Source organism: Lissotriton helveticus, chromosome 3_2, assembly GCF_964261635.1.
Source record: "Lissotriton helveticus chromosome 3_2, aLisHel1.1, whole genome shotgun sequence".
In the NCBI taxonomy this organism is placed as follows: domain Eukaryota; kingdom Metazoa; phylum Chordata; class Amphibia; order Caudata; family Salamandridae; genus Lissotriton; species Lissotriton helveticus.
In genome coordinates, this window is record NC_136062.1 from 191,018,644 (window position 1) to 191,042,792 (window position 24,149).

The 24,149-nt window shown below is 45.2% G+C and overlaps 1 protein-coding gene across 1 annotated transcript in view; it reads right to left on the reverse strand.

The window, feature by feature from the left end:
* Positions 1 to 553: 553 nt before the first annotated feature.
* The window catches only part of HEXA (hexosaminidase subunit alpha), an 87,991-nt gene continuing 64,395 nt past the window's right edge, over positions 554 to 24,149 (reverse strand). Inside the window, exons 12-14 of the mRNA XM_078685028.1 lie at positions 16,459 to 16,549; positions 8,074 to 8,178; positions 554 to 3,647 (exon numbers count right to left, since the gene is read on the reverse strand). Of these exons, the coding sequence (XP_078541154.1) occupies positions 3,584 to 3,647; positions 8,074 to 8,178; positions 16,459 to 16,549 (260 nt within the window). The 3' untranslated portion in view covers positions 554 to 3,583. The remainder of the gene's footprint in view (positions 3,648 to 8,073; positions 8,179 to 16,458; positions 16,550 to 24,149) is intronic.

The following is a 24,149-nucleotide window of genomic DNA, read 5'->3' on the forward strand; positions in this document are numbered from 1 at the left end:
AGGGTCTCTAGGCGCTGGGAGGCCGTCGGGGAGATTAAGCGAGCTATTGCCCAGAGTCACATGGTGCTGGGCTAACCTGCCGCCGGAGCCGGGGATCGAACCGTGGTCCCCAGATTCCAGCGTCAGTCGCCCTGGCCGCGGCGCCACACCTCTCCCTTGAGGTCTGTGCAGGTGCATATGAAGGCCGCACAGAGAGTTAAGAGGTCAAATCATATCAAATCAAAAACAAAAAAACTAAAATACTGCAGCTCCAATCCGAAGAAAGAGTACTAATTAATTTTGAACCAATTTTATATCAAAACCTTTTCACGCTTCTCGCGCGCTGAAGCAGCCAGGCGCTTCTTCAAGCCAGCAACGCCGCTTCCAAGGAGCAGCACCGCCCCCTCCTGGCACTTTATAAAATCGCAAGCGCTGACTGAAGACGAGTCTTTCAACCCCGGTGTTCCAGCACAATTCCACTTTTACATAAAAAGCACCCGCCAATGACAACTCACCAATCCCACGAAATCTCCCACCCTGACCCAGAAATTCTTTAAATAGGTTAGAAAACGCATTTTGATAATGAAGTCTTTATTACAACTGCACACAATGTAAACCCAACGCATGTATGCAACAACCATTTTGTGCAAATTTCGCAGACGCCCAACTTTAATGCACCGGAAACATGTAAAGTGGATATTGGTGGCGAAGGCGATCGGAGAAATTACGACCACAAGTTTGCCCGCAGACGCAGACAGATGAGACAAAAAGCACAACACATTTGTTTTTTGAGGTCCTGTGAAGGGCTGGGTAATATATTTATTGTTGTGATAATTTGCTTTGCCTGGGAACCCCGACAGTGCTCTTGAAAACAATTTTTCCGTGAAAGCCAGTTCCCCAGGAAGGAAACCGGCCTGCAGGGGCCCCTGGATGCTACAGCAGGTAAGCGCCACGAACAGGTGTCACTTCTGGGGAACTGGCTTTCAATAATTGGCTGGGGACTTCATGGTCCAGCCTCAGTGCAGGGCAGCACAAGCATTTCTCGGTCCGTGCATTCCTCACTGTGCGGAACACGGGGAATTCTTGAGCAGTAAGACATTCTGTCTATTTAAAATTTGAGGCAGGCAGATGCGAAATTAGCCAACCTGGAGAAAGTTTTGCATCCGCATGCCATGGATTCGATAAAAACAATAAAAGGGAAAAGGTACTACCCGCTCAAAAAACAAGTAATTGGCAATCAGAGACAAGGTAACGTTGTGGATGTAGGTAACTGGACCGTGAAACGAACATGTCAATAAAATAGGATGCAGGCTAGGCCAACAGTATCACTAGTTTCAGCCAGGAGGGGGGTGAGGGTGTGAAATGAAGTAGCTAGGTCTCACAAGATACCAGCAGGAGACTGATTCCAGAAGATGTCTCGCCAGGAGACATTCTGCTTGAACCAGTCTTTTGGACACAATAATGGGCTCAAAAATTGCATGAAGACGTTTTACAAATCATGCATGGTCTCCAATCTCTGGAGGCAACAGCCAAAGGTAAGTTTAACTTGTTTATTTGCCTCCCTCTCTGCTTTCAATGCAGGTCTCAGTGCAATCCCCAGCTTGGGACCCTGGACTCCCAGTTCTACCACCCTGTTCCTGGTACATGTAGGTACGTCATTTGATAAGTACTGCATACAAGCAGAAACCCTGGGGCTCTGCAAGTGGAAAGAAGAAGATGGGCAGTGTGGAAGAGCCAGACCCGTATGAACAGCTCTCCTCTCCTACCATCTGCTGGATGCACTTCATGGAGGTCGAGGCAAGGAACAAACATACATTAATGACCAAAACGAACAATTTTACCAGGGTGGCACTACACGGCAACAGGTCATTACGCTGATGGAAGTAATTAAAGGTGTACCAATAGCAAACCAGCAATCTTCTCGATAAAAATCTGAAAAGGCATGACAGGTTCATTTCATAAGTATTAAAAACCTCGGAAAGTTTCAGCAGCATTGATTCTAGGGGGGAAAACAAAAGTGGGGCAGGCATTTCCATTTTATTTATGTACTACATATCACTGGAGTGTGTTTAGAGCTGTAACGGCACAAGGTACACAGTGGGATGGTATGAAACTAAGGAGTTGGCTGAGCCACTTCTTAAAGGGGCAGTCCAGTGAATGGTGTCCCAATACACCTCAAAACGTAAGCAGACATTAAACAGCAACATTCTAGAATACCTACTGTTGCTGTGAGTGATGCAGATTTGGTTAAGGGGGCATATTTTATCTTGACACTGGAAGGGGCCCTTAAGTATAAGAAAAGTAGACCGAGCTTGTCTGTAGAGTGGTGCAGATTGGAACCAGTTCCATAGCTCTGCTGAGCTCCATGACAGGATACTATAGCCCCAGCATCCTATGAGCGATAAATCACTGCTCCCCTGGCGAGGGCCAATCCTATCATACCTTAGTAATATGCACTGGTCTACTAATGCTGGAAATAAAGAAACTTAATAGGTGCTCGAAAGTAGGAAGAGCGTGCTTTAGAAGGATATCTGGATAAAAAGTTTAATGTCACTAACCAAGTTAAATGGACTCGAACACGAGGCTAGCACTTCCCTTCTTGTAAAACTTCCTTTTCCCAGTTAAGCCATATGGTTGTGTCCAGTCCGCAGTCTCACTTGAGGGTAAAGGTTCAGACGCGCCTGGAGATAGCCACACCTCATCCGAAGGTCTTTGGTAAAGAAGTATACAGGGGAGCTTTGTGTCCACTGACCATGGTCACATGAAATGTGAACAATATTCACAACACCACTGGCCAGGTGGTGGACTCGTAGCCATCGCTTTCACACTCATCTACACAAAAAACATATGTAAAAAGAATCATTTTCCCAGTTGTTGAACATCATTTCAGTACAATTACTACGGTCCCAAATAAATGTATATAAGCTACTCAAACTTCCTCTAGAATAAGCATGATAGAGAACTACAATTTGGTCCTGAGTTTGGCAGCATAGTCCTTCTTGTGCTTCGTTGTTGCCCTGCTGCCAAATTGACCTTTTGTGCACAATGGCGGCACGTAGAAGAGGACGTGGTCACGTATCTCTGATCGATGCACATTCCAGGCTCTTCTGGTCCAGGGACGCTGTAAACACATCTCCCCCAAGAACACAAATCTACTATGATGTTATGCCCACCCACTCCCAGCCCCTCAACATCCAGAATCTCGAAGTTGTGTCAACCACACCCGTTGTATACTTCACCCACCCCCAAAAAAATACTATTGACTTATGTCTGGCATGTAGCATACATCTCACATCCAACAAAACTGCCACCATGATGTCCCGACACCCGGTGCCCCTCTCCCCCACAGCCAAAATACAATGCACCGTCAAAATATCCGAGACGCCAGCTATTGAAACCCAACAATAACGCAGCACTCATAATCTGACGTTAAGTGGGGGTTCTGTGATTTTTCAGACTGCTGGACATCCCAGAAGCAGTTTGTGATGTTCCAGACGCCAGAAATAAGATCCAGATGATCATCAAAACACCAGCAGCCAACACCTCGACACCCCAAGAGCGGAGGGTAATGCCCAACAAGGATTCAGCAAGCAGAGCGTCAATCCTAGTAGCCGTTGTACTCGGGGTCACAGACTCCAACGTAGAGAGGCTCTGCCCTTACTCCTCGCCTAAGAATGGAAACAGAAGGAACCATTGAAAAGGACAGAGCAAACAGGGGTACAATGTGACCACTCTGGCACAACTCAGGAGTAATCCACAAACTTCTATGAGATAAAGGAGTGTTACAAAGGGCCTAGACTACCTGGTATGGTATGAACTGGTATGCGTGTGGTCAGATGGGTTTGTTCTCAATGCTCTACGTCAGCAGCATTAAAATGAGATGTACTTCGTTGTATCACCTTCTCATTTAAAAGAATAATCATAGTTGGCAAAAAAGTACCTTGGTTGTTTTGTCACACATGTACTAGTACACATTCATACACAATCTGTCATTCCTCAGGAAATGTACACAAATTGTCTGTAGTTGCTATTTTTCCTATCTGCTGTGGAGGGAAATTAAAATGTTGCACAAACAGGATCATTATGGCAACGATGTGCACCCATATATGGGAATGATGGGCACCCACACATGCGAAGAAGGTAGTGAACCCAGTAATAATGAGGAGATAACATTCCAGCTTGGGAAATTGCAACCTAGATGCAATTCTCAGGCTACAAATTAATTACACGTCAGATGCATCTTTTTTAGCTAAAGTAGTCGGGCAACCAACCAGGACTAAACCCACGACCACCCTACCTGACAACACACACTCAATGGTTTCCTGGGAGCCTACATTTAACTAAGGATTCATAACACAGGGAAATGATTCAATTTAGGATACCATAGGCTGGAATCAATATACAAACATATTTATAAACAAAGATGCCTCTGACACCATCAATCACACTCTTTTTTGTTGCCTCAATAGTCTCTTTTATTGACTCTGGGCTTTAAGTGTATCTTTTTTTCTTATTTGATATTTTACACATTTGGGATTCTCCTTCGTTTCAAAAATGTATATTCTCTTCTCCTTTTTTGTTGAAGAACATATATGTACACACACTAAACATTGATTTATACAACATATATACAACTAGATCATCTATACATGAATTTATAAATGATAAGGCTCATAATGAATTCATCAAAACATATACTAATCATATTTACACTTTTTGTATCATATTAGTCCTACTAATATTTTCACAAACACTAGGGCAAGAAAGTCCTTTTTTCCTTAGTGTCGTCTAATTTTGTAGAGTCCTATATAGGGTTGGATATCTATTGGCAGAATGGTGTCTATTTAAAAAAAAAAAAAAATTAAATATATTTTTATTGCAGTTATGATATTACACATCATGCCATTCAACAGCTCTGTAACCAACGTTCGTGGTCCTTAGGCAGAATGGTGTCTAATGGGATCATTTCAAACCATCCATTGCAAAAGCCGGATTCATTGAAATGTATGTCCCTGTCAATTTGCCTCATTTCTTCTAAATGATGGCCTTTGGAACATCTGTTTTATGTATGGCCTTCATACCCTAGTTGCATTAGAATACAGAGTGCCCCCTTTTCTTCATTGGCCATTCTATTACCAGCAGCATTCAAACCAAGCCTGCCTTATTTGTAGCAGTAGCTCCATCAGTGAATGAGTCCGGATGAATCCCAGAATGCATATGGAATCCCGAGGGACAGCCTTAAGCTTATGTTCAACCAACGAAGTAAAGGCCCCTGTTTTAACCAAGTCCTTATAATTCCCAGTAGTTGTTATGCTACTCACCCTCTGGCTGATCATCCCTTCAACCCGCCCTAACCCGGCAATCTGGATCCAACAGGGGCAAAGGCACACTTTTCCCACCCTACCCATCTCACCCTATGATTGTGCAGGTTTGCAGCAGGCCTCAGGAAAAAGGAATGGGAGAAGACACTGGATGTTCTCAGACTGCCCGGTTGCACAACTGGGCTTAGCATGCACTGCAGAAGTGTTGATGTTTAGCGGTACAATATCTTTACCAAGCCTATAGCATGGTCTGCTGTGCAGTCTGTATTTACACACTATCATTAACTGAACTCATTCTTTCGTCTGAGCTGAAATGCAATTAAGGTGGCTATAGTAACTGTAAATAACACGATTATAACAAGTTGCAATGCTAAAGAGAGCTTCCTTCAATATTTGAAAATGACTTTCAGTGATTTGCTTTTATTTAATGTGAGAAGAGGGTAACTGTAACTAGAAGGGCATTCTTTTATCACACTGGAGATCATATATTTACCAGCACTCATATGATCATGCCAGTTAATAATAATTATGTGCCAAGATAATTACACTGAAGTTTGCCAAAAGAATAGTTTCTAAGCTATACAGGAACTTCCTTGCTGAATTACATGTGCAGCAGCGTTTGTAATCATAACAGGGAGCTCCTTATGAAGTAAACAAGTGGACATGCTTTTAATGAAGGATTCCTTGTGAAAGCAAACAAGTGCTGTACAGTACATCATACTTTTTCACAGCTCCTTTGTCAAGTGGAAATTAATGACAATCTTCATCTTTGCAAAATACTTCTCTGGTTCCAAGATGTCTACCGCCAACATCACGTAAAAAAAGAGGTCAGGGATTCCCAACAATCCGGGCTGCAGCAACTAGCCATCATGATTGCCTTACAGGGCGCTATGGACCACAAGCAAGAAATACTCTGGATATTCAAGATGGCTGCCAACAGTGGCAAGTTGCATAAGAGTTCTCTGTGTCCATGGGACATGTAAACCTTCTGGCTTTTACTCGGGTGTTACACGAAAGACGTCCTTCTGAGACAAGGCTCCTGTCCAAGCAGCACGCACGCTCGGCCTCACCTTCCATCCTCTTCCGAAGACCTGCATGCTTCTGGAGCCTCTGGGTACACGCAAGCTTTCTCTCAGGGGCCAACAGTTTGGTCTGTGGTATGTCCGAGGGCATGATTGATGCCTGCAGGGTTTGGCTCATGTGGGTAAGGGAGGAGGTGGGGGGTTGATTGTAAGGAGGGCATAGGGGAAGCGAAACAAGTACATCTAGTGGCTGATTTGCACATTGTGAAGCCAGAAAACCTGGGCTCAATCCTAGCTTTCCCATATGACCAAACTGTGTGATCGTATGCAACTGCTGTATTTTCTTAATTATCACACATCAGAGGACGACAACATACAGGACTTCCCAGAGTGTGCACATAGCAATTGTCTTGCCTCTTGGTTTACTATTGGTGTTGTCAGAGTGAGGGGAAGCACACGTTTCTCAATTAATGTTTGAATACTATCATTAAAAAACAAGAATTCTCAATGCACCGATATAGTCTGATGTGCTGGGGTTAAACGCTTCTGCATGGTAATGAAATAGTTTTTTCTGAATTCAAAAAGTGTATCATATTTTAACACGTTTGCTGCAAGATGTCTTTAAAAATGAAGGTGTTCCTTAAATTAAGTGGTGCAGGACACCGTAGCTTCCTTTCGTTCACTTCAGTTAACCTGTAAATAAAGGCTTGCCCGTTTATTTGACATTTCAGTCAAATAAATAGCAGTGTTGAGCTGCTGTTGAGCAGGTGGCTGCATGCAAAGGTCAGGAGGGTCGCAAGCGGCCCCCAGTCCATAGTTTAAGTATCAGATCGTCTCATAAAAGCATGCTGCACCACATCCGGACATCTTTTTACTCATGTTCCACTTCCTTCCTCAGTCAGTAGCTTTCTCATAGAACAACTTTATTTTATCTAGACTGATCTTATCAACCAGGCGCTTGCAGTTGTGCAGAAGACTATCACTATGCACCCGATTGTGAAGTTGCAGAATTCAATGCACATTTTGATTCCATTCCTATACTTATACGGTGTTTATTTGCACCGAAAAAACCTGAATTTGAATTTGATTCCAATCCTCATTTAAAGGCAATGCAGGATTTTAAATTGCCCCTTTTTTCAAGATAGACCACATTCTTAGACTTGATCCTCTTTTTTTGAGCTGCTCCAAGTCATGGGGTCGATTACCCTATAGAGAGAGAAGAATCTAGACCCACCTTCCTGCATCGAAGCATGCAAGCGAGGTGTAGGGTCTCTCTAACTCACAGTCAGCGTTAGAGGTGTGAGGTGTTGTTAGAGAATCAGGTTATCTGGTTCAAAACCCTTGGGGTGGAAAGGAGATTGGTTTTGTTCCCCATCACCCATATCAATTACTGAGGACTGGTATAAATATTCCCCTTAATGGTATTTTAAATACATTTATTGTACTGTTCATATGCCAACTTGGCCTGGAGGCTCGGATCCATTATGTTACATTTAAGCGTAAGGCGCCCAGTGTTTATCCCTCCTTAATTTAATCAATTTAGGGACTTACACACATGTAAAGTTTTAAGCAAATACGTAATGAAGATGCGAAATCGATATGATCAGTCCACAGGTCTAAGGTTTCTTGTCTTGTGTGTTTATTGTTTAATCCAAAACTTTTGTATTACAGTCTTGAAAGCCATGCACATAGGAGATTTAGGTAGTGACCTCAATGGTCACTCGGTCACACACACACACACAAGTATTTACCTCAGTAACCGGCAGCGGAACTCAGTTAGCCTGTTATAAGCATCTTGGAGGTCCCTCACATGTGCATTACTCCAGAGCCTCTCTGCCACTGCTCCAGCCCTGGGCCTGCAAGGAAAAAAGAGACATAGTGGAAGAGACAAAACACAAATTCAGTCAAGTGAAGAACAGTCAACTGGACCAGGCCAGCACCATGTAGGGAAGAAAGCTAATTAAGTTATCAGTAAATGGACAGAAGCAATGGTGACACAATCCTTCGGAAGAAGATGAGAAGTCTTTTTGTGGAGTTCTATGGCAGCTATCAGTAATTGAGCTTAGCCTAAGCTAGATCAATTAAAGTAATGGGGTAACCCAAAAAGGTACTGGACCTGGGTTTCTTGCGTTATAGGAAAGTGGTCCAAGACCTCTATATTTATAAACCGAATCGATCAGTAACTTTTTTAAGAGTTAAACAAATTTCAGGAGCATGTCACTCAAGATCAGCTCTATTTCAATAAATGTATTCTCATTCTTCATAATAACAAAACACGAAAACCAAATAAGTTGTTTGCGACAACAGTTTATAGAAGATAATTCTATAAACTGTTGTCGCAAACAACTTATTTGGTAAAGGTAAGACGCTACCAATTATGGGTGGCTTACCCTGTGCCGATGATGGGGGGTGGTTTTTATTCTCACGTACCCAAGGCTTATTCGTTAAATCTACAGAAGGAACTTTTTGTTTCTGTATACTGATGTGCAGACAATTTTGACATCTATGAGTCATGAACATTTAATAATAGCTTTAGTAAACGTGTCTTACCTTGGCCAGGTTGAACAGTACGGTTAATTGATTTACCGTCTGCTGTCTAATTGAATATGCTACTTACCAGTATGCATCTGTTCTTGGCATGTAGGGCTGCTAACATTCATATCTTAGCATTAGATCGCCGCCTAGTGTTGGGTCCGGATGATCGCACATTGTTGTCCTGGAAGAGTCTTCGAAGTATCCTGAGATAGGTGGCTCCTCCCCTGGACTACAGTGCGCATGGGCATCGGCTCCATCCCCAGATTGTTTTTCGCCATTGTGGCAGAAGATGGAGTGAAAAGTGTAAAGGATGTCCATGCTAATGAATAAATACAATAGTATATCTGCAGCTGCGACAGGCACCGGGGAGGAGGGCGGGCGATATGAATGTTAGCAGCCCTACATGCCAAGAACAGATGCATACTGGTAAGTAGCATATTCAGTTCGAGGCATGTGGGCTGCTAAATTCATATCTTAGCATAGAATACATAGCAGTCCCTCCATCAGCGGCGGTCGCCCGTGCCAGCTGCAGAAACCTGAAAAAGTGTTTTTAGAACAGCCTGTCCTACAGCAGCTTGCTGCTTGGAATGCACATCAACACAGTAGTGTTTTGTAAAGGTATGTGGTGTAACCCACGTGGCTGCTCTGCAAATATCCTCCAAAGGAATGTTCCCTAGGAAAGCCATGGATGCCCCCAGTTTGCGTGTGGAGTGCGCCCTTGGGGGTATTGTTAAAGTGCGCTTGGCGTTTTGATAACATATCTGGATGCACTTAACAATCCATCTGGCTATCCCTGCTTTGGAAATAGGGTTGCCTTTGTGTTGTGGTGCGAAGGCAACAAAAAGTTGTTTTGTCTTTCTAAAGGGTTGTGTTCTGTCTATGTAGTACATCAACGCCCTCCGTACATCTAAGGTATGGAGCATTCTTTCTGCCACCGTTTGCGGGTTTTGAAAGAATGCTGGTAAGTCAATAGTTTGGTTGAGATGAAACTGTGACACCACCTTCGGAAGGAATTTGGGGTTAGTGCGTAGCACTACCCTATTTGGATGAATTTGAATGAATGGCTCTTGGATTGTGAGCGCTTGCAGCTCACTGACACGCCTCAGAGACGTAATAGCTACTAGGAAAGCTACTTTCCACGTAAGGAACTGGAGTTCACACGAGTGCAGTGGCTCAAATGGTGGTCCCATAAGTCTGGTGAGAACGACATTGAGGTTCCACACCGGAGCTGGCGGTGTTCTTGGGGGAATGACTCGTTTCAGACCTTCAAGGAAGGCTTTAATGGCGGGCACTCTGAAGACAGAGAGATGCTGCCTGTTTTGAAGATAAGCCGCTATGGCGGATAGATGTATCCGAATGGAAGTGTACGCTAGATTGCACTTGTAAAGATGCAACAGATAGCAAATGATGTTGGGGATAGATGCATCTAGCGGGTTGATGTCATTGGCTGCACAGTAAATGACAAAACGCTTCCATTTTGCAGCATAGCATGCTCTGGTAGTTGGTTTCCTTGCCTCCTTGATGATGTTCATGCATTCCGGAGGTAGGTTAAGGTATCCAAACTCTAGGACTTCAGGAGCCAGATCGCCAGGTTGAGCTGTTGCGGATCTGGATGCTGAATTTCTCCATGGTTCTGCGTCAAAAGTCTGGGCGTGAGGCGCAGTCTTTGATGCGGCACCACTGAGAGTTCGAGGAACGTGGTGTACCAAGCCTGGCGCGCCCACGTTGGAGCAACTAGGATGAGAGTCATCGCGTGCTGCCTTAGCTTTCTTGCGACCAGCGGTATTAGAGGGGCTGGCGGAAAAGCGTACGCAAATTTGCCTGACCAGTTCATCCATATCGCATTCCCCTGCGACTGTGGGTGAGGGAACCTGGCGGCAAAGTGTTGGCATTTTGCGTTTTCTTTTGTGGCAAACAGGTCTATCTCCGGATGACCCCACTGCTGGAAGTACGGGTGGAGGACAGATGGGTGTATCTCCCACTCGTGCATTTGATGGCTGTACCTGCTGAGCAGATCCGCCATTTAGTTGTCCTTCCCTGGGAGGTGTTCTGCCATGAGGAAAATGTTCCTCTGAATGGCCCACTTCCACATGCTCTGAGCCAGATGAGACAGCTGTGGCGAGTGGGTGCCTCCCTGCTTTTGAATGTAGTACATCGCAGTCATGTTGTCCGTCCGGACTAACACTACCTTGTTGCACAGATGTACAATGAAGGACTTGATCGCCATGAAGATTGCCATCAGTTCCAGATAGTTGATGTGCATCTTCTGTTGCTGCGTCGTCCATAGTCCCTGCACTGTGTAAGTGAGCAGATGAGCTCCCCATCCCTGGAGAGATGCGTCCGTTGTCAGGATAATCTGCGGCACAGGCTCTTGGAACAGTCGGCCCTTGCAAAGGTTGTGTGGAGTCCACCAATGCAGAGAGTCGTATGCCCGACTGGTAACCAACACTAGGTCTGTCAATTGCCCCTGAGCCTGTGTCCACTGATTCGCTAAGCACTCCTGGAGCGGACGCATATGTAACCGTGCGTGAGGGACTATGAAGATGCAGGAGGCCATCATGCCTATCAACTGCATGAACACTCTCGCTGGAAGCGAGTGTTGTGGTCTGAACTTTTGGATCAGAGACTGCATGCTGTCTATCCTGACTTGGTTTGGCTGAGCCATGGCCGTCAGGGTGTTGATTGTCGCACCTAGGAACTGCCGGACATGTGCTGGTTGTAGATGCGACTTTGGGTAGTTCAGCGAGAAACCCAGATTGTGAAGAAGGTGAATTGTAGTCGACATGTCTGCGGCGCACTGTTGTTCCGACTTGGCTTGCACAAGCCAGTCGTCTAGGTAGGGGTAGACATGGATGTTCTGCCTCCTGAGGTGCGCTGCTACTGTTGCCAGACACTTGGTAAACACCCTTGGGGCTGTGGTGACTCCGAAGGGTAGGACCTTGAACTGGTAATGCTTGCCTTGAATAGTGAACCTGAGGTATTTCCTGTGGGACGGGTGTAGTGGAATGTGGAAATAAGCATCCTTGAGATCTAAGGTTGCCAAGAAGTCCCCTTGTTTTAGCAAGGGAAGAATCTGTTGCAGTGTAAGCATGTGGAAATGTTCCGATAGTATGTACAGGTTGAGGGGACGTAGATCTAGAATGGGTCTGAGAGATCCGTCCTTCTTTGGAATAAGGAAGTACAGGGAATACACCCCTGTGCCTTCCTCTCCCACCGGCACGAGCTCGATTGCTCCTTTTTGCAGCATCACCACTACTTCCTGCTGCAATAAGAGCAAGTGCTCTGCGGACATAGGCCTTTGCCTTGGCGGGATGTTGGGTGGAGTGGATTTCAACTCTAGGCAATAACCATACTGGACTAGTTGTCGCACCCACCTGTCTGTGGTGATGTTTCTCCAGACGGGCAGGAACTGCTGCAGTCTCCCCCCGACAGGTGTTAAGTGGTCGGGGGGCAGTGACAGAGAGTCACTGTTTCCTTGGGGTAGAGGAGCGGGAGCTGTTGTTTCCTCTGCCGCGACCTCTGTTGCTGTTATTTCTGTAACCTCCCTTGTTCTGTTTTGTGAACGAGGATTGTGCTCCACCTCTTGAGAACTGAGATTGTTGACCCATTTGTCCTCTGGTGACTCCACGTGCACCTGAGCGACGAAAATTGCTGCCACGAAACTGTTGTGACTGTAGGGCCCCCATGGACTTAGCAGTTTCTGTGTCTTTTTTTATTTTCTCTAGGGTGGTGTCAACATCTGGACCAAACAGACTATCAGGATTGACTGGCTGATTAAGAATGGTTGTCTGAATATCCGGTTTAAACCCTGAGATGCGGAGCCACGCCTGTCGTCTCAGCATAACGCTAGTGTTGATAGCTCTAGCAGCTGTGTCTGCTGCGTCAAGTGCACACTTGATGGCTGCGTTTGAGATTAGCTTCCCTTCCTCAATAAGCAGTTTGGTGCCTTCTTGGAACTGTGGAGGCAGGTGTTGTATAATCTGTTCTAGGGTGTCGTAGTGCGCCCTATCGTAACGCGCTAAGAGTGCCTGTGTATTGGCAATGCGCCAAAAGTTTGATGCCTGTGCAGCTACTCTTTTGCCCCCTGCCTCTAGCACTTTGGACTCCTTATCCGGGGGAGGAGCTTCACCCGTCGTCTGGGAGTTGGCACGTTTCCTGGCATTGGCGACCACAAGAGAGTCCAGTGGCAACTGGCCCCGAATGTACGCGGGGTCTGCAGGTGCAGGTCTGTACTTTTTTTCAATACGTGGATTGACCACTCTTGCTCTTGTAGGCTCCTTAAATATGTCCCCAGCATGCTTGAGGACTCCTTTAAGCATAGGCAGTGTCTTTACCGTCCTTTCAGAGACTGAAAATGTGTCGAAAAGGAAGTCTTCCTCAACCGGGTCAGCATGCATGTCCACATCATGATTGGCTGCCGCCCTCTCAAGTAGTGCATGAAAACCTGCTGAATCCTCAGTTGGGGATGCACGTGCATTAAAAAGCTGCGGGTCATGCCCCACACTTTGGGTGCCCTGGTCACCAGTGTCATCATATGAATCCGGTTGTGCATCTGGTTCATTGATAGGGAAATTGTATTGCTCGTCCTCATCATACCCCTCACCCGCAGAGTGTTCTGGTGAGGGAGTAGGGCTCCGTCTCGGAGGAGGCTGGATTGGTTCCATGAGGCCTGAAGCGTCAAGGGGCACCCTCTTCTTCTTCAGTGGGATGACATATGGGTCCACTGACTCCGAAGTGATTTTTCTCTTATAGAGGGTCAGTTTGCCTGTATCAGCGTCGATGAAATGCTCTGAATCATCCTCTGATTCGAGTACCCGACGTGGAAGTGGACCAGCCGTTGAAGAAATCGCCTTCTTTGGTGCCGATTTGGTGGAAAAGGCTTTCGGCGCCTCCTTCGGCGGCAAAATGAAGAGAAGTTTTCCAGAAGGCTTTGCTGGATTGTCCTTTTGCGGCTGCGGCGATGATTTCGGAGCCGACGGAGCAGAGGCCATCTCCCTGATTCTCTGTAGTGATTCGGCGATGGGGGACGTCTCACTCACAGTGTGTTTTGGCGCCGACGAGGATGTCTTGACCTTTCCCTCGGATCCGACGTCTATGTGGGCCTTGTGCGCTTTGGACGCGGATCCCGCTGTCACCGACCCCGAATCCTGGGACCGGGGCGCAGACGTGCTAGTCTTCGATCCGTGCGCCTGTGTAGCCTCCGTGGAGCCGGCTTTGGCGTGCTTGGACGGCGGCGCAGCTGTTGACCCGTGCCGACCATCTTTTTTAGAGGACCCCTCCTCTGGCGTCGATTTCGATTTTGCAGCAGCGGAATCGACGGACTTCTTCGACTTCTGCGGACCGGAGGTCGACGGAGTCGATGGAGTAGCGGGCACAGTCGTTTTCGCCGGTACGGCAGCCATCTTAGGGACACTCGAGTCCTTAAGTTTCGGTTTCGTTTTCGGGTCGGCCATTTTAGATGTTGTCGATCCCGATTGTTTCGGTTTCGGTTTCGAAACAGTCTGCTCAGCAAGTAAGTCCGTGGCCGGGCCCGAAGGCGGGGCTGTGGCTTGCGGCAACGGGTCTTGGGTAAGGCCAACAGGTGATCCCGTGACCCGGTCGGTATCCTCGTAACCTTCGGGGCAGAGCTCGTCCCCCGAGCTATCTGCCGCGGCCCCATAAATCTCATCGTCGTCTCCTACCTCGTCGACGTATTCAAGGCCTTGACCCACGACTCCGTCGTCGTCTCCCGGATCCGCCTCGACCTCCGTCTCGGGTGGGGAAGATTTGAAGATGATGACCCTGGTCCTCTTCTTCTTGGTCTCCGAAGATGTTTTCCGGATCCGGGGCCGCTTGTCTAGCTTCCATGCGCACCGCGCGCCGAAGCTTGAGAGTCTTCTTAGAGCGGAACTGTGCACAGGCCTTGCACTTGCCGTCGTCATGGTCAGGCGAAAGGCATTTGTTACAGACGGGGTGTAGATCGATGTGTGGGTACTTGGACCCACAAAGCGGGCAGTACTTAAACGGGCTCCGCTCCATGTTCGAAAAGTTTTGCAGTCGTGTCGCGATGAGAAGGCCTCAAAGTTCGAAAAGCGAAACAAGACTCCGCTTATTCCGGCTCCAAGAGACGGAAGACTCGAGACCGTGCGCAGACAATACCGACGCAAAAAAGCGAGGCCTTTTGGCCGCTAAAAGTTAGTTTTTCTCGGTTTCGACAGAAAGACGTCGAGACCACATCCGAACCCAATGGCGGAAAAAAACAATCTGGGGATGGAGCCGATGCCCATGCGCACTGTAGTCCAGGGGAGGAGCCACCTATCTCAGGATACTTCGAAGACTCTTCCAGGACAACAATGTGCGATCATCCGGACCCAACACTAGGCGGCGATCTAATGCTAAGATATGAATTTAGCAGCCCACATGCCTCGAACCAATTATTACGAATATTTTATGTCACAATAATTTTTCTGTGAATTTCCTTTTCTTTTTGAATTGCACCCTCTTTTTATCTATATCTTTTCTATCTGCATGCTCCAATTGGGGTAACCTTTTGTTATATAATTCATATCAATATTTGCAATGATGAACATGTTGACCTTGAGATATTAAATAATTCTCTAGGTTCAAAATTAGGTTTGCTGTTGTCCTTTTCGTGTTTTGTTATCATGAAGAATGAGAATACATTTATTGAAATAGAGCTGATCTTGAGTGACATGCTCCTGAAATTTGTTTAACTCTTAAAAAAGTTACTGATCAATTCGGTTGATAAAATATAGAGGTCTAAGCTAGATCAAAGCAGAGGAGCAAAAGCCTCAAGCCCCCTACCACCCTTGAAAAGTTTCATGGTGGAACACCACTATATTGCAAGCAGGTAAACAGACAATAATGGAAAAGGCCTCACTTCACAGACTGCCCAGGAGGAACGTCAGATTACTGCTATGTGCAGCTGACAGTTTGTATCAACCTACCACCTTACTACCCCCCCTCCCCATGACAAACCCCACTACGGCACAGGACATCAAAACAGCAGCTGCATAATCTGTTACCCATCGGATGTTTATCTATTGAATACTTACAACTTATTAAAATTCACATGCCAGCGCACCCCAAGTATGGTGCCAAACACAGTACTGCGTGGCACTTAAAGTGGGCCACAGGCAAAAAGTTTGTGCAATTTAAAACTACTAAATAATTAATACTTATGTGACAGCCTATTTAACATTGGATACATCTGTTTTATCACCACCTTTAAGACCGGTTGTTCTCCAACCTACACTAGAGTGGTGGGAATGTGTGCCTCATTTGAAGCACCAAGCGAGTATTGCCTCCTAATACAGAGCAACATATCGATTACGTTGGGAATGCGAACAGAAGGGCTGCTACATTCTCACTTAACTTCTACATGTATATTCCGTCCCGATTGCATATATAGTTGGCTAAATTGCAAAATAATTTAAATACACAGATCAATCAAGCAAGTAAATTCTAGCTTGAGAGATAACTCACTTCCCTTATAGTTACGCAATTATTTGGTCCAATCTCTTGGACTCAAAATAAAGCCTGAAAAAAAGCGAAGAACAGCTTACCATTCATCAAGGAGCAGTCTTAAGGGGGTAGCTTACCAGAGTCTTGGCTCAAGGTTGGTGGCATCGACATACTCTCCCCACATACAGGCCTCACCGCCTACCACCAGCTCATTCTGCTCTGCAGTTCCTGGGGTACAGAATAAATGAACCGGATTATGTGCCTGAAGGCAGACAGGGCACACAGGTTAAAGCAGCCAGATTCAGAATCAGAGAGATCACAAAGTCTACAGCAAAGAACTCGAACAAAGAAGGTACATAGAAAACAACAAATATACAGAGAAGCATAGTGAACCGGAAAAGGAGAAGTGTCTGCATGCAATTCAGGGAAAAAGCTGTCCTCAGCCCAGACACATACAGAGAAATTACCCATTAGTCTGAAACACAGAAAGTGTATTTGCATGTCAGAGGGTGATTGCTTCCCTAAGTTACATAATATCGGATCAATAAAACCTCGGATAAATGCTCAGAAGAGATGCATAGACCTGAATAGATTTAAATCAAAGAACCAATGATCAAAGGTATGCAGCAGAAAGACGATAATGTCTCATAATGTATACAGCTTAATCCTTTGACTCCCATCCCTATCTTTTTACATACTGATCAGTCTCATTTGTACAGTGGATTTGAGTCTCATTATCACACACAGACCTTGAGCTTCAACACTGGTCGTATCAAGTTGTTCTATTCTCTACACCACTCAGGATCAAAACAATTCTCCTTACATCAGATTGCGCCTGATTGCATCAGCACGAACTAAACTGGTCATGATGACAGACCATACTAGTCGCTATAAAAACATACTTGTTTCCACTTTAAATGAATCAAACACAATAAGATGATGGACGGAGCACTGAAACTTTTCAGACACTCACCCCAAGTCACAGATCTGGGTTGAATCCATCATCGTTCTTCTGCTCACTTCGCCACCCGAGTTTGACCCAACCATATGCAAATCAGTCTTTACCCTTCTGCTCATGAGAACAGTCCAGCCCGAACTGCCAGGCCAGATCCTCCCTGGCCCGGAAACAAGCATTCTGGGAACGGTTTCGTGGTTTCATCCCCATCAGCTAAGCTAACCTGAATCCAGTTGCAAAGTGAGAAAGGACCCACCAGGTCTAAGAAGCAATGTGTTGTAAGGTCTATTGAGGGAGGGAGGGGAATTTTGGATGCTACGCTTAAGGATTCACTATTGGAGTCAGTCAGGGACCTATGCAATAGCCTTATTGAAGCTGTGGCGAGCAAACTGGAACCTATTTACAATTGCCTGGCATCTGTTGATGTTAAACTATGTAATATCAACCTTCCTGCCCTTAAGCAGTATTCTGAGCTGCCAACCTCGGTTCCTGGCCCAACACCCCTCTTTCTCAAAAAACAATCTGCCACTTCCATCAAGGTTAGAGCTTGAGCTTAAGCCAGCCCCCTCATCCAACCCCATAGCCCCTCACCCAACACCTTAACTCCCCTTCCTCACGAGTTCCCACTGGCAATATAAGTATGACTAGCGCTGTTTAAAAATTTTTTTTATTTTGTTTGTGCTTTTAATTGACTAATAAACTAACAGTTTAAAAATACATAAAAAATAGATAACAAGGGAATTTGAGATACAACTAGTATAGCCACCAATTATCGCGCTACATGCACTTTGCTTTCTTCAACTTTCCTTTCTAGGGATTTTCGTTGGGATACCAAACACTAAGCTACGTTAGATAAAAGTGACTAAACAGGGGCTGATCGTAATCCGGAAGTCTAAAAAAGCAAGCTTTCCACACAGATAACTAAAAAGTCCCTTAAGTTAATTAATATATGTAATAAAGGTGCATTTAAGCGGGACTGGGGCAAGTATGAATACAGTGCCAGATGAACTATGAGACCCACTGTTAAAAAGCAATTATGCAAGAATATACATAATTAAAAATACAGAAATAGATAAAGTAATTATCTGAGCCTAACAGGATAGGGAGCTGCTAGTTTCAATCCCTAGCAACCCGTCCTTCACAGTTTCTGTGCATGTTAAGTTAACATAAAAGGTTTCTGAGTTATTACATTTTAGAATTACGTTCAGGGACTCCCTCCAGATTACACATTGCATATCCTATTAGCTGATCATTTTCTTAAAACAGATCAATAACTGAGTCAGTCTAATGTTCAGCATGGTGTTGTTCAGGTCCATGGACTCCACCAGTGCATTCCTGCATGACCCAATTCCCCGTTCAAGGAACTCCCGCCATAATAGAAATCTTCGTTGAACCATCAGAGCAGGACAAACACAGACAATGTGAAGCAAAGATTCAGTCCCCCGATGGCATAGACGGCAGGACCGGTCTTTACTTCGACCGGACAGCCTCCATTTTGGCATGAGGTCTAGCGTGAGTATTTCTCCGAATCTTAGGGCCAGAAATTATTGTTTGATCTTCCGGTGGTAAGGTGCGGCTAGCAGGGCTGATTCTCTTAGAGTGGAATATTATTTCAACACCAGCCACCCGTGGCGACGTTTTGACAGGGTTTCTTTGTCTGCCACCCAACTTGGCAGTTTAGTAGATTTATTTACTAGTTTCTTAAAGGTTTGCCAAGAGATATTAAAATTCCAAAGGTCACCCAGATAAAGTGTCGTAATACAGTTTTCTAAAAATTTCTTGTGACCAACGTTGCCCCTTTGCAAGTAAATTTTGATCCAGAATAGATTAGCCAGAGTGCTTTCAGCTGCTGCTCGCAGGTTACAACAGAGCTTTAAAAACACCACCGGCCTAGCGGCCTGTCTGTTTTATAAGCAGAAATTCGAGTTGGATTTGCACAGGAGAAGCCAACTTGGGGAGCCTAAACATTTGTTTATAGGCTCTTATCAGTTATTTTTTTAACAAAAGAGCATCATTGAACAGCATAATCTCCATTCTGTATCCAAGGGTTGGCAACAGTTTGGCTTTCATAACTGATCCCAGGGGCTTTTGATCGTGGCCTTGAATAGAGCTGGCCAGTGATGAGAAGCCATAATTAAGGGCCTGCGCTTTCGCCCTAATCGACTTCTTCTGAGAAACAAAGGAGCCATTTGCATTTATTTTCACTCCTACGTATACATAGAGTTTGACCTCCTCAATGTTGTTTCCGTTGAGAAGCTAGCGCAGTTGATACAAGGAGGCATGCCGAATTCCTGAATGCTGATTTTGACTGCTGCCCCTGGACGGAAGATTCTTCATATGGGGGCCGACCTAGACATTTACATCTCCACCCTGACTGTACACCATATGTCATCGTCCCAGAGGATGTCCCCCCTGCTGGATGATGGCGCTTCAGAAGACAGGGACAGCTTAAGGTTCAAGGAAGCCCACTGGTGCATGAAGAACCCAAATTGGTCAACAGAACTAGTGGATAACATCATATTGGCCCATGGAGTGGACTGGTTAGGCCCTTTCCCTTAAACCACACAAAGAGACTGCAATGTGATCAACTTTAAAGACCCAGGCCGGGTGAGATCTCTCCTACTGCGGTTGAACCTTGTATTGCAGAATGGTAACCAAATCCATGCTTTTCCACTAGGTTTTTTCTATCGTCCTAACCTCCCCCTGGCGGCAAGTTAATCTAATCTTCAGGTAGTCTCCCGGGTTCATTGTCCCTTCCAACCGGGCTACCCACTTGTACTTGTTTTGCTCCCCTCTCAGGCCTGCTAGATAATGACTGACTGTTCACCAATGGTAATAATGAGCCTGGAAATCAGGAGGCACAAATGACAAAAAGAGGCTCTCAATTCCACTTGCGTTACTATGGAATCTAACGCGCTACTGGTTAAAGATCATGAATCCCATCTTGCACTCGATCAACAGGATGATCTTTCCATGATTTCTTGGAATTTAGCTGGGATTGTTTCCAAACTGACTGATTCTGAATGTTCCTCTTTATAGGGAAGCAGAATGTTGATTTATTCCAAGAAACGTGGGCAGCAGAAAAAGTATTTGTAAACGGGTTTGTCCCATATAGTGTGGAGGCGAAGCCCCCAAGGAAATCCTGGCTGGAAGATAGGGGTGGGTAGGTTTTAGTAAAAAATAAAATAAAAATCATGCTCACACACACTACTGGAAGTAGATTCTCCTGATCTAATGGGGCTTCTGCTTAAAGTTCCCTCTGCATTGACTATGGCACTATTTAAAGTTCATGCTAGATCAGTACCAGTTTACAATGAAATCACCTGCCCTGAGCATGCTAGATAAATACATTGACATTTACCAGCAGCAGGCAAAAATATTAGTAGTCAGAATTTATGTAACTTTTCAGCCCCCTCCATCTATCAGTGTGTTAATTGAGCAAGAAGATGAGAAATTGTATATACCTTTTTCTATCTGGTAAACCCCAACGCCACTTTATCAATGTTGCTCTTCATATTAGATCTATAGTGATTTTTAAGGGTCTCTGAGCATGCAACGGGCGAACTCGCTCTAACCAGTTAGGATCATTCAAGTTTAAAAGGGGTTCTTACTCAAATATTATTGATTATGTTTTACTAGATGTAAGGCTATGGCCATTGCTCAAAGATATGAAGGTCGCAACTTGTACACAGATAGCTATAAGAGCCCGCTGGTTACATCTTTAACTGGGGACGCCCTTAAAAGAGCCTCCGCCATTTGCCATACTGTGGTCCCGGAGCCTATTTTAGCCAATAATTATGGAAGAGTCTCCTGGTCTCGGGTAATGTCAAATCACAGGTTGAACGCAGAGATCTATCAAAGTTTTTGTTTTTCCTGTCCAATTAAGAGGAAACTCCTGCCTTGCAGTAAAAATCTTAGACGTCCATAAGCACCTTTTTAATAGACTGCAGTGCATTTTCTGTTAAAAAAATAAATAGAAAACGGCCTCATGCAAGTAACTTGCGTGAGGGATCCCAATGGTTCAATCCAGAGTGCACATTGACTAAAGCGATGCTAAAATAGGCAGTTAAAGGGCGCAGACATTATTGAAGCACGATCTAAGTATAAAGTGGCACTTGCTGAAGCCAAGCGGGACAGGGAGGCAAGAACTGGCAGGATCTGCTGCAAAATAAACAACGGTACAAAATACCGCAAAATAAACAACAGCAGATCCTTCTGGAACATACTCTCACACAGGATCATAGACAGTAAAATCATATCCAGTCTGAGAAGTGGGTAGACTACTTCTCTGTATTGTATGCCCTTAAAACACCTAAAATCCGTCCTCCCTGCATGAGACCATGAGGCCCAATTGAAGATGTACTAAATCTAGCTCAAAGGAAGACAGCTGAGGCATTGTTCATTTGTCCAGAGGATATTCTCTCTACTATTTACAGACTCAAGTACGCAAATGCTCCCGGACCAGATGAAATACCGGGTGACATGTATAAATCTAAACCAAGGATATGGGCTAGCTATGTTAATCTCTTATCAGCTGCAATTGCTGCTGGGCAGAAATCTCAGACACCGGGAGGGGAGTGGAAATAATTCCAGTTTTTAAGAGGGCGATGCCTGCAGTCCATACAACTATAGGCCCATAAGCCTAATAGACAACTTGCGGAAAGTTTTTTCACGACAGATCCTTGATAAACTGCAAAACTGGGCAGATAATGAACAGGTCCTGTCTCCACTCCAAGCAGGCTTGCGAGCTAAAACAAGTACCTCTTACCAAGTCCTTTGGATGCTGAGCAGTGCACATTTCCATTATATGAGAGCAAACCTAAGATTATCTGTTACCCTCATAGAATGGTAAGTTGCATTTGATCTTGTCTGTCGTAAGAATCTATGGAGAGTGCTCGCAGAAATGGGTATCCCCCCGGTAGCCTGAGTAAACTCATTGCTAGATTACATGAAATTAACTAAGCTCCGGCCCGCTGGGTTAGAGTGGCAAACTGACTACTCGCATTCCCATTCTTTGCGAGGTTAGTCTCGGGTGCCTCAACCCTATTCACCCTGTATACCAATTATGTGGTGGAGGCACTAATGGCATGCAAGTATCAATCAATCAAAGCATTTATATAGCGCACTACTCACCCAGAGGGTCTCAAGGCGCTAGGGGAGGGGGGTCCGCTACTGCTCGAACAGCCAGGTCTTGAGTTGCTTCCTGAAGGCGAGGTGGTCCTGGGTCAGGCGGAGGTGGGTCGGGAGGGAGTTCCATGTCTTGGCGGCGAGGTAGGTGAAGGACCGTCCCCCTGTGGTGGCTCTTCGGATGCGGGGGATGGCGGCGAGGGCGTGGCCGGTCGATCGGAGCTGGCGTTTGGGAGCGTAGAAGTTGAGGCGGCTGTTGAGGTATCCTGGGCCTTGGTTGTGTAGGGCTTTGTGTGCGTGGGTGAGGAGACGGAAGGTGATTCTCTTGTTGACCGGGAGCCAGTGCAGGTCTCTCAGGTGTCCGGAGATGTGGCTGCGACGGGGGATGTCCAGGATGAGTCGTGCTGAGGCGTTCTGGATCCGCTGGAGTCTCTTCTGGAGTTTGGCGGTGGTTCCGGCGTAGAGGGAGCTGCCGTAGTCCAGGCGGCTGGTGACGAGGGCCTGGGTGACCGTCTTCTCCCATTTTAAAAAGGGATACAAATCCCCATATTCTTTTTTGCAGAGGATTTGCTTCTAATCTCCAAAATCCCTAGGAGTCTTCAAAACCTGATAGATAAGTTTCTGGAATTCTGCACGGCAAGGGGTCTAGAACTAAATGTGACAAAAACAAAGTATATGGTTTTTGATAAAGGCTCAGCTAGAAGCAGAACTGTAAAGGTCGATAGTGAACCCCTTGAAAGGGTCTTTCGCTTTGATTATTTGGGAGTCAAACTGTGACAAATTTAAATGGGAATCCCAAATGATCTAAAGTTTCCTTCCGATAGTCCATAGAGCTAATGCCATACTCCAACTGCATAAGAGGACAGACTCCGGCTTAATTTCACCAACACTTGCGGCATATCTTGCCCAAGTGCAGCACTTTTTGGAGAGGCAGTTTGGGGTTATACGGATATCCAGAAGCTGGCCTTGGCAGAGAATAACTTTATAAAGATCACTTATCTCGGTCCTGACCAACACCCCTCTTATCCCACTTTGCCTTCATTTAGGTATAAAAGATATTTTGTATGGGGCAAAACTGTAACCCTAAACATATTAGATATGCATTTAGTCACCCCCTGAGCTACTAGAGTATAGGGAGTCCCTTAGGGATCTGATAAAGCTATGAAAACTCCTACTTTTGGCCCAATTCTATTCTCATTCAGTCACTTCCTATTAAACGTTTGGTTTAAATGAGCAACATTTTTAACCTAGCTATATTATCAATTACTGGTATATAAATTATCATGCCACCCTACCTTATCTTGAATCTCTTAGCCATACCTGCTGATAACAGCCAGTCCCAAATATGTCGTATTGTGGTTACATTGTCTTTTTTACTCCGTCGGTTCATTTGAACAATTACTTTGCACTGGTTATGAAGATCTTTTTAAATGTATAAAATTAGGTTGTAACAAACTTTGTAGATATTTACACTATCAATTTTCGCACTGTGTTGTGTCATATTGTCCACCTAGTTTGGACTCTCTTTATCTCTAGATATGTTTACATTTTATGAATTTTGCACTTTACTTGGATTTGCCATGATGCATTTTTAAGCAGCTGTTCAATCTGTTTTTAGATTTTCAGAGGATTGGATGCAGCATTTTTTTTTGTTCTGTGCTATTTTGGGACTATTCTCCGTGGTGCCCTATGTGATGAATAACGAGATCAGAATCGAACTTTTAAAACTGTTCATTATATATTTAT